We start from the raw sequence: 10845 nt of genomic DNA, 5'->3' as shown, positions 1-10845 counted from the left end.
CTCTCTTCCAAAATTGCATACTTATTTCCCTGTTGTGTTGTTGCATATTTCAGATATTTCTGTACTGTATCAGTACATGGAAGGGTTCAAAAACAACAAAACAAAAAAAAAACAAAAAAAAAAAAAAACCTGTGGACTCTACGGCCCTTTTCCGTGGTCAGGTTTATTGCGATGGCTAGCGCCAGTGGTGTCATATCCAGAAGAAGGGTGGTAAACACGGCTGTTGTAGCACCAAGGAAGTGCCTAGCAATACTACCCTAGATAGCCGTACAGGATGCGTCTACCCTAAATTACACGAGGTTAGCCTGCCCCGGGGTAGTCAGTCAATAATATGCAGATGCGATGAACCAAAATGTTGGTTGGGTCGGGGGAGGGAATGAGACGGAACTGCTTTAGGGCTTGAGCCTCGAGGATTTGATCCCACAGCATCAATTATTCCGTATGAGCAAGCATGGCTCGGGTCAAAAATGGCATGTGCACTCACATTTAATATTGATCTATATGGATAGAAATCATATATACAGAGTACATACAAGAGTAATAATTCATTTCATCCATGATAGAGAGTATGGTATCTAATACCCCCCGGATTCCTGCGTGGTATTTCTCTTATTCACATTTGTATTTGGTATGGAGTATGTATTTACCTACATTGATACCTTGTAGGATTGCCTGCTATCTTGTCTAAGTGGATGTATGTATGTACAGTGTACACTATACCCCCCAACGTAATATCTGCTTGTTGATCACACCGCCAGACAGTGTTCATGTATACCTGCATGCATTAGCTGTGCAGGATGGCACGTTCTCTCAGCTTTTCTTTCTATCTACGGAGTATAACTAATGATATTTGCTATTCCTTTTGCCGAACCAACTACTGTCATTGGCCATTGTTTTTTCCCCCGGCTCACAGCTCCAGCTAGGTAATTGTAAGATCTTTCTTTCTACTCTTTGTACGGAGTATTTCTCCCTCACACTCCGTACTGCTTCTAAATCAATATCAACTACTACTCCTTTCTGTGTGCTCCGTATCCATCGATATCCGATCTGAAAAAAGAAGCAAGTGCCACACTACTGTCTCAGACACGAACCTTCGAGGCAACCCGTCTCTTCCCAGCCTTAATTATTATTATTTCTTCCCCCCCCCCCTATTTAGCCTCTTTAGCGTGTCTCACATGTTCCCCATCGTTCGGCCTCCTGACGATCGCTGTGTCTAGACTTCGCCCTAGTAGTGTTGACGAGGCAATTTTTTAATTACAAGGCTAGGTACTCTAAAGGACTGGAAGCAATGTCCCTTTGCTTCTCCGGGACTTGCTCCCTTCTGTTTGAATCAGAACCACATTCCGTACAGCAATCTCGAATACCCATAGAGATTAGCCAGGTTGTTCTATACGTTGAAAATCAATAGAGCCTCACTCTCCTGAGTGAAGAAATTATCAGATTGTTCATTCCAATACAGCTTATAAACATATCCCAGGTTTGCCTCCAATTCTCCCAACGCCTGGATCCTCTTAATACAGAATAAAGTAAAAGCGTAGTAGAAGATATACACTACAAAGTAATAGAGGAAAAGAAAGCTGTCTTGACAAATCTTTACTCTTCCATCGCCGCACCATTATCACCATCCGCGTTGTCATTGAACAGATCATCTGCACCATCGTCGTCCCCATTCTCTGATACTGCCACCGTCCCGGGCTGGTTCTCTTCTTCCTCTTCCTCTTCGTCGTCGGCAATCCGGCGATTCACCTTCGCTCGGCGCCGTTGAATCACGTTCTCCCCATCTTCACCTGTATCAGCCATCTCCTGATCGTGATCGGATTCCGCCGCCGGAGTTGTGGCGGCGTCGGCCCCGTCTTCCTCGTCGGAGTCCACCACCAGTTCACTGCTCTTGTACTTGCTCTGCATTTTCCCGCCCGATCGACGTTCCAGTCGACGCCGTTTCTTGGGGGCCGATTCGCCCTCGCTCTCTGGCTCTGAGCTTCCAGCCCTGGTCGGTGATTCGCCGTCACTGATGAAGTCGTCCTCTGCCCGCTTCTTCTTGCGTTTCGTCGAGGATGATTTCTTCTTGCGCTTCACCTTAGCGCCTGTCTCCGATTCTGTCGTTAACTCCGCTTCCTCCCGCGCACGTTCCTCCTCCGCCCGCTGCTCCGCTAATCGTTGTGCCTCCTCCACCATCCGCTGCCGTTCCTCTGCAATTCGCTGTTTACGCTCGCGCTCTGCCTCTTGCGCCTTGCGAACTTCCTCCTCACGCCGCCGGATCTCGGCTTCACGGGCCTCGCGTGCCTGCTGAAGTTTGGCCGCATTCTTTTCTTCGTACTCCTTCTGACTCTGGAGGGCTCGTTCGAGCTGTTTGATGATTGTCTTGCCCATGTTGGCTCGTTGTTCCAAGGCTCCCGCTGGGTAAGGAGGGTTCTTGGCCTGGGCAATGCGTCCAAAAGATTCAACCGCCTCACGAAGGCCATCAGACGCATCCTGTACATCTTGCACAGTCTTCTGCGTCTCCGGTAAACTGTATGCCAGAGAGGCGATTTGATTTTGTACGAACGCCACATTAAATTCCAGATGCACCTGGGACGGCGCAACAGCATGCGCTCGTCGTGCATAATCCAGAGCGGTCTTCATAGCCGACAAGCTTATCTCTTGTTTCCCCTTCAGCAGCCATACTCGGCCTAAGCATGCTAGAATTTGCGCATCACGAGCGCGGTCTTTCGACAGCGCCGCCTCGTAATGCTCGATAGATCGCGTGTGCTGCCGTAATTCCGCATATACATGCCCAAGGTTTAGGTAGACACTAGAGTCTCTCAAAGTGTCCCGAATCTTGGAAAATATATGCACTGCAGTACTGTAGTCCTTCTTAGCATCTACCAGAGCAATGGCGATACCCTGGGCCGCATAAGCATTTTGAGGATCTAACTGAAGAGCTTTGTCGAAGAATTCCACTGCCCTCTCGTACATCTTCCGGCGCTTCTCTTTCTCTTGATCGGTCTCGCGGCGCATATCACGTGCTGTCATGAGATGAACATTACCCATCCCAGTCAATGAGTAGCGGTCGTGCTTGTCGAAGTATTGCAGGGTATGTTTGTAGTGGCGTTGCTCCTGGTCCTCGGCCAGATTCGCAACCCGTTTTTTAGACTTGCTGAGGTACCAACCAAACAAAGCACGGACCTCAAGATTCGTCGAATCTGCTTCATACAGCTTGGCCATCCTTTTGGGACCCTCATCCGTGGGGCTCTGCCGTAGGGCAATATATGTTAACCTAGCGCTTGCTTCCGTATAGTCACTGTGACGTTCCAGGAGACCTTCATACACCTTCTTAGCTTCTTCCGGCATGTCAGAGGCCTCGTATGTCCGTCCAAGGTTATAACTAATGGTTGTGACCAGGGCGTCCGTGTCATGCTCGCTTTCTTTCTCCTGCGACCGGACGCAGGCATTCAACGCCGTTTCGAACATAGTCCGCGCTTGATCTACCTTCTCAGCCTGGTACAAAAAGCAACCCATATTGCTGAGAAGCTGTGGCGGTAGGTTTACTCGAAGAGCAGCTTTAACCTGCTCCTCATTTTCAAGGCCTTCTGGATGATCATCCTCAACAATTGCTGCCAATTGCAATTCCTCGAGCTGGGACAGGCACTGCATGCTCTTCTCCGGGGCTGTACGCTCATACAAGCGAGCCAAATACACCAACACTGACTCATCAGGGGAGAGTTTTTTGCCTTCGTCCTTCCAGAGGGCACGAACCGATTCTAGGAGACTGATCGCCTTTTTAGCTTCGGCTGACTTGTCCTCCCTGCTACCAATCTTCTCGGTAGCAAAGACCTCCTCCGCATAAAGTGCTCCGAGCAGTATCATGCATTCTGGGTTTTTGGTTTGCTGTATAATCTTCTCCAGTCGAAATTTGGCACCATCGTAATCTTTATTAGACACTTGCATCTGCACTGTGCCAAACCTGGCAGGCAAATACCCCTTATCACCGCCACCTCGAGCTTGGTCAGAGCGGTTATAGAACTCTGCAGCACGAGGAAGATCGCCTTCGTAGTGCGCCTTGCGACCAAGCAGGAACCAACCATCGCTAGCTATTTGCATCACGTCCGTGTGCTCGATCGCTTTCCGTGCTAAGGTTTCAACCGTAGAGTATGACTTCCTCAAAAGAAAATATCCCCCAAACAAAGCGCCCGTCATGGGGTATTCTTTGTCCAATTTGAAAGCTTTTTGTGTATACTGGGTCATAGCCACCTTATACAAAGAGCCAAACGCAGGATCCGTCGTGGCGTGTCGGGAACTATCGTAGAGGTAGTAGACGGCGAGTAGAATATTGGCAACTTTGGAGTCAGGGTTCTACAGAGCACATATACGATTAGCATCTGGTATTAAAAAAAAGAGAATAATGCGGGATCCACGTACCAATGACAGAGCTCGCTCCCACGCAGCTTTCGCCTGGTCCTTAAAGCCCAGGTGCCACAGGCAGCACCCAATACCAATGCGAGGATCAGGGTCTGTTAAACCAGGCATCTTCATCAAAACTTTCTGGTAACCTTCCAGTGCCTCTGCATATCTTCCAAGCATATACTGTGCCCTTGCGCGACCAAGGATAGCCATCACGTTTCGACCCCCGAAGGCTTTTGACGACTCCTCGAAGCATTTAAGAGCCTGTCTAAGAGACTCAACTCGTTCGGACGTGTCAACTGTACCAGGACGAACTGGCCTCGGGGGATGCAACGATGCGCGCAAAAGGGACAACACTCCACGGGCTAGAAACAGGGGCGGGAAAGCTGGGTTCAGGCGAGATGCCTCGTTTAATGTCGACGTCGCCAGCTGTAGGTAATGGTCCTTAGTTTTAGCCTCAGAATACAATTCCCCTTCCGGTGCCACTCGGGGCGCTTGTCGGCTCTTCAACATGAGCAGCCAGCATACCCAACCCAGCAAGCCGAGCTTCTCTTTCGTCGCTCCATGGGCGACTGATGCTAACCCTTTGTTGAGGATGTCAATAGCATGGTCGATTTGCTTTTGTTTGGCATAAGCGAGCGCGATAATAACCCAAAAATTTTTTGCGGCCTTTTCATTCTCCAGTAAAGTGCAGAGCTCCGTAGGATCGTCCGGAAGACCTTCCAGACTAACCTCGACTTCACTGTCGAGGGTGGACGCAGGAATATCAATGGCAGAAGGAATGTCCGAGAACCGGAGTGATGTAGCTGTGGAATGCGTTTCGCTGTTTATGCCATTCGTGTGTTCACTTCGTAGGGACGCCATGGCGCGTGAGAGGTATTCCTTTGAAAGTCGATGAGACACGGAAGGTGTGGTGGATGTCTGGAGTAGGGATAGTTGCAAGGTTCAGCTCATGATCGTACTATATGAAACGATTGCAATGAAAATGAGAAACACGTCCCCCTGCTGAGACCTCGAGCAGGAAGAGCGTCCTAAATTTACAGCAGCAACTCGAGACGACAAAACCTGCAGTGTTGAGCTCTCTACTTGGTGCGGGTGTCAGTAGATTGAAAGGGTCGGAACCTGAGGCTGGAGTCCGTGCTGAGGCACCGCCACATGTGGCTTCAATGTCTTCTTAGCTCTTGTACCAAATTCCTGCAATCAAAAGAAAGTTAGGAAAACAAGTGGGCTTGCGTTATCAACCTATATTGTACATCAACGCGGATTGGGAGAGGGGAAGTAAATCTCTTTACAAATATTATCATTTTCTAAATGCATCTCTCATAAACATGGTAAGAATAGCTAATCTAAGACAATATAAAAGGCAGTCCTATCAAAAACCCAAGAGTTTTGGTACTTTGCACAGAAGAGCAGCGCCTATTAATACCATAAATATACGCCCGATTTCACTCCAATGCCCCAGTCTAACAAATACTTCCACATATCCAGCGGCAGCGGCAGCTTTTAGACTTTCGGAAACGTCCACATCGTCAACAAAGCCAGCTAAATCAGACGGAAATCTTCCCGTCTCGAAATATTCCTCAAGCAGCTGGTCCTTTTCCGTCCACCGGGCCCTGAGCCAGGCATCGAATTCCTTCTGGTCATCTAAGGGTATGTCTGATACAGCAAACCGTCGCCAGTACATATTGACGGATGTTGGGGGTCTACCCTGAAGATATGTTGATCGGAGTGTGAAGTATTTATCCGGGTAGCTTCCTTTTCTACGGCATAAGTTAGTCGTGGATTTTCTCTTTTTTCAAATGACAATTTAATAGACATGGGGACTTACGGAGGTCCTTCATAGGCTACGGTGCAGTCGTACACCCAATCAACAGTGCCCCTCAATTGTTGTAGGCAAAAGAAAAGGCCGGTCGATCGTGGGAGAACCTCGTGCTTTAAAGGTGGAAACCCTTGCCTTTGCCCATACTCGTCACTACGCCTCTTAGTGTTAATTGACAAATTTGTCCCTTCAGGAAAGATCAACAGCCACATGGGGTCGTATTCAGACGATTCTGACTTGGAGCCTGAATGCCGGGTTTTCAACTTCTCCAACCGATGCTGTAGCCGGGGTTTGTCGGATAGCCATTTGCGAGCCATGAAGATAAAGCCGTAGAACGTCATACCTTGACCAACAATCGGGATGTACTTGAGAGACTCCTTGAGGATGATGAAAATGCGGCCATGCATCATGTTCGTATAAGCAACCCACCACAGGTAAATCCAATCGGTATAGACCTGGTGATTAGCAATCAATACCAAGCGCTCGGGAAATTCAGTTTTCAACCGGCCGTCCTCTGTCAGGTGAATCTGTCCTTGTACACTCTTATCACCACTAACGCGAACAAATGTCGGACAACCCCATTGTGTGAGAGCTGTGATGACCAGCCCGAAAGACTGCTTCGTGTATGCCATATATGCATAATAATAATCCCTGCTTATTAGATAGAGAGGAGCACCGAGCACCTGAGTCACTAGGATGACGACACAACAGCAGTTGAACCATGTTGCAAGCAAGAGGGATCGAAGCACCTGCATCGGGATCCCATGTTTAAGCCGTGGTTCCATGTCATCGCCAGCCCGAGAATTTTGATTCATGTTCCCTGTACGTTGCCAGGTTGGGTTCTTTTTTTGCTGGTGAAGCTCAGGGTTAGGGCCACCCATCATTTTAGATTGCCAGTGGCCAAAAGAGCACCTGATTCTGTTGAGCTGGTAGACTAGACACTTTGTTGCGGTATCAATTTATCCTTAACCTGCCGATCACGCAACTAGAAATTAGTCGAGCGATTGCATAAAAGGGAAGGCAGTCCCGTACTCGAGCGAAAGATCTATTTGAAGAATCTCACACCACGTCGGGCGATCAAGGGAAATTTGACGCCTATCAGTTTAGGCCATGCCCAGACCCGCGAAGCAAAACAAGAATATCAGAGGATATATCCTATATATAATGCATGTAGGACGAAGTGAAAGATAAGTTTCATAACAGAGAATGAACGGTACGTAGGAGCTAAAGTACTAGGTACGAGATAACGCCTGACCGCAACTATTGGCAGGAGGGGATCTTGTGAACCCGAAAGCCAAGACATCCACTGCTGGTAAATAGTCCACAGGCAAGGCACCTGTGACGTTCTCTCCCTCATACGTCAGGCTCTCAGGGCGGTCAGGCTCTTCAGCTCCGGAGTAGATCATTCTGGGGACCACCTTATCCTTCACCCCATCAAAGATCCGGAGTGACCTTCGTTCATTCACTCACACACTCTCTCTCCCTTCTTCTTTAACGGGAACGGTAATACAAATTCAAGGCTTCCATAAATATACGTCTTCCGGGAATGATTCCATGCTTCAGATTAGTGTTGTCCCCCAGAAGTTGAGCCCGGAAGATGAAAGAGGGAAAAATACAAGTGAGCTTTTATTAGATCAATGAAAATAGCCGCTGTTCACAGCGCTAATCTCTGTGTCAAGCCTTATTTTGAGCTGCTCACTCCTTTTTCAACATGCAAGCGACTACTCTTCGAACGCAATCATTTCGGTCCATGATTAGCATAACCAAGTATACACCATGGAAGCGACCCTTTTCATCTTCTCTTCGCCGCTGTGAAATCAGAGATATCGAGACGTTACCTCACCGGTTATTACCTAAATACGAAGGTGTGCGTCTCTGCAAACTGCAAAACCGCTTCCGCCTCTTGAGATAACGCGAAAGAAGGTGACACTAGACTATGCCTTGCTGATCCTTTGTCCCAGAATCTTGGGAGGGCGATCTCCTTTCTCTTCAATGGCCAGCACCCCCTCGGAATGTCTTTGTTGTGAAAAAGGATTGCGTGCCAACAGTGACGGAATCGCTGATTGAATTTGCGAAGTATGGGAGCCGTCTTGATACCTTGGAGAATACAACTGACAGCTTTTTGCCTAGTCATGTAACATCTACATATCCATCTATCGCCCTGATCCTAGAGCCAAAGACTGCCGAAGAAGTGCATTCAAACTTCCCTTTTCCCATCTACTCAGCTCCATTGAGCAGGCTAGCCTCGGGGTTACATAGTAAAGCGGACCTTACGGTTACTCTTGGAGGGGATGGAACTATTTTGCATGCTTCTTCCTTGTTCGCTACATGTTACAATGTGCCCCCGGTGCTTTCATTCAGCATGGGTACACTGGGGTTTTTAAGCGAGTGGAAGTTCGAGGAGTACAAACGCGCATTTCGTGAGGTATACATGTCCGGTGCGGGAGTAGGGGATCGAGCTCCTATGTTAGAAGCGTCGAGGTGTATTGCGACGGATTATCAAGCGGATTCTGAGACAGGCCCCACGGGATGGTCGTCGGTTCGTGGGAAATCAATGGGCTCGAGCCGCGGAGCTCGCATTTTGATGCGAAACCGCCTAAAAGTTGGGCTTTTCACTGCTGACGGGAGACCTGTTCAGCAAGACCGAGGCTCAACTTCCGTACGGAATACGTTGAGCAGCCAGGGAGTGTACGTAATGAACGAAGTGCTTCTCCATCGTGGCAAGGAGCCGCATCTTGCGGTGGTGGATGTTTATGTCGGAGGACGATTCCTTACAGAGGCAGTGGCGGATGGGATCATTATCTCGACGCCCACGGGTAGTACCGCATATAGCTTGAGTAGTGGTGGCAGTATTGTGCATCCCTTGGTACCTTCGGTTCTATTAACTCCAATCTGTGCCCGGAGTCTGAGTTTCCGGCCTTTGGTTTTACCATCCAGCACGCCGATTACGTTGAAACTGAGTGAAAAGAACCGGGGTCGTGAATTAGAGATGAGTATTGACGGGGTCAACATGGGTCAGGGAATGGCTGTTGGTATGGAGGTCCGAGTATGGAATGAAGAGATGCGGCACGGCAAAAACGAATGGCAGGGAGGAGTACCATGTGTGATGAGGAGAATTATGGGTGGTGAGGCGCATGATGGATGGGTTGGCGGTTTGAATGGGCTGCTCAAATTTAACTACCCCTTCGGTGAAGAACCGTGACGAACCGACAGAGAACAATCCATATTCTAACTATTATATGAACACTTTCTAAAGTTTATTTACTCAACCATCTACTGCCAGCGAACGACTCCCCCGGGCGGTCTCAATTGTGACAAGCCTATCTCTAGGTTAGCTGGTACTAGGTAGACAGTCTATATGAGTAGGTATCGCTGCTATACTCTGGGAGTTGTCATGCATACGGTTGATTGGTCTTTAGTTGGCGGTAAATCTGTGAATTATAGTTAAGGAGAAGAGAAACAAAAAATGAGGTTGCTTGTATCAGGCGAGTGGACCGCCCAAGTTCTTGGATCTATGGAACGACAACCCGTGGGTCGGGGTTCTATCTTTGGGGAAGATTAGGAGTACACACATTGGTGTGATTGGTTTAAGGGATAGCGACTGGGTACATACAAACAGTGGCAGGATATTTGAACAGACATGGATGCTCTAGGGAGTCGTAGGGACTAACTTGGGATGGTCTTCCGTGTACAATCGTTCATAGAAGTGTCGATGCCTACTAATTACTTAAGTTAGGAGGCGCCGTGACGGGAGATTGCCGAGCATGCTTAGGAGAGTTACATTTCAGCCTTCATCGTCGTCGCCTTTTCATCAGGGAACTGGGTTTTTTGGTCCAGTCTCGTTATTTATGTGATTCACACCGTCAGTCCACCTGCAACTGTGTCTCCCAACCTCTTTGGGTAGCAATAACTCTACAACACTTACCGCAGACTACCCTATCTTTTTGTCAGAAAAAAATACAGTATTCTCCTCCTAGTACAACCTTTCCTCACTTAACCCAAAGGTCTAAGTATTGAACGTGGCCGCTCCGCCTCCGATACGAATTCGCTGTCTGATGGATATTATCCTGTTAGCTAATGGCCCTGAATATGATGTAACTACGGTAGAAATAAAGTACTAGTGTATCAAATATATTCATTCAAATATGAGGAACCCTTGTATCATTATCACTATCCAGCTAAAGCAAGAATGTAAAGGAGAGTAAATAAAGATATCGATAAACCGTTATTATAGGAATGTCTTAGTAGATCCTAGAACTCTCTTTGCAACCGTTACCGCTCTCGAAGCCCGAGCGCTTTTCCTATGTCAAGTGCCGCACCCCTTGACTTGCGATGGGCTCCCGCTGTTAGTGAAACCTCATTTACGATTTCCCTTCCCTTTCTTTCCCCCCTCCGTTCTCCTTGGATTCCCACCCCTCGCCTGCTACTTTGTTTTCTCTCCCTTCCACGCTTTTCTCCTTTTTCCTATGCATTGTTAATATAACACATTCTTATTCGCTTCACTGTTTCCCACAGGAAAGTCCCTTTTCTCACATACGTCCCTTACTCTTGTCGCTTCTGAATTGGCGACTCTTCTCACCGCGTTCTGAAGGGTCCTTTGCGCTCGGTCATACTCGCTGGTGCGAGGAGACCTTTCGGTTCTTCCA

General features: G+C 48.2%; 2 protein-coding genes across 2 annotated transcripts; one reads left to right on the top strand and one right to left on the bottom strand.

The window, feature by feature from the left end:
* Positions 1-1593: 1593 nt before the first annotated feature.
* Positions 1594-7083, bottom strand: ANOM_010249 (putative RNA polymerase II transcription elongation factor (Ctr9); the record flags this gene model as incomplete). Its single annotated transcript, XM_015555505.1, has 4 exons — positions 1594-4332; positions 4399-5301; positions 5807-6140; positions 6209-7083. The coding sequence occupies 4 exons, from the start codon at positions 7081-7083 to the stop codon at positions 1594-1596; spliced, it is 4851 nt and encodes a 1616-aa protein (XP_015403147.1).
* A 579-nt stretch (positions 7084-7662) lies between these two features.
* Positions 7663-9401, top strand: ANOM_010248 (NADH kinase POS5; the record flags this gene model as incomplete). Its single annotated transcript, XM_015555504.1, has 3 exons — positions 7663-8064; positions 8161-8275; positions 8330-9401. Exons 1-3 carry the CDS (start codon positions 7911-7913, stop codon positions 9399-9401), a joined length of 1341 nt encoding a protein of 446 aa, XP_015403146.1. The 5' UTR covers positions 7663-7910.
* Positions 9402-10845: the final 1444 nt, after the last annotated feature.

This window comes from Aspergillus nomiae, assembly GCF_001204775.2.
Source record: "Aspergillus nomiae NRRL 13137 chromosome Unknown contig00366, whole genome shotgun sequence".
Taxonomy (NCBI): domain Eukaryota; kingdom Fungi; phylum Ascomycota; class Eurotiomycetes; order Eurotiales; family Aspergillaceae; genus Aspergillus; species Aspergillus nomiae.
This window is presented reverse-complemented; position numbering and strand designations above follow the sequence as displayed.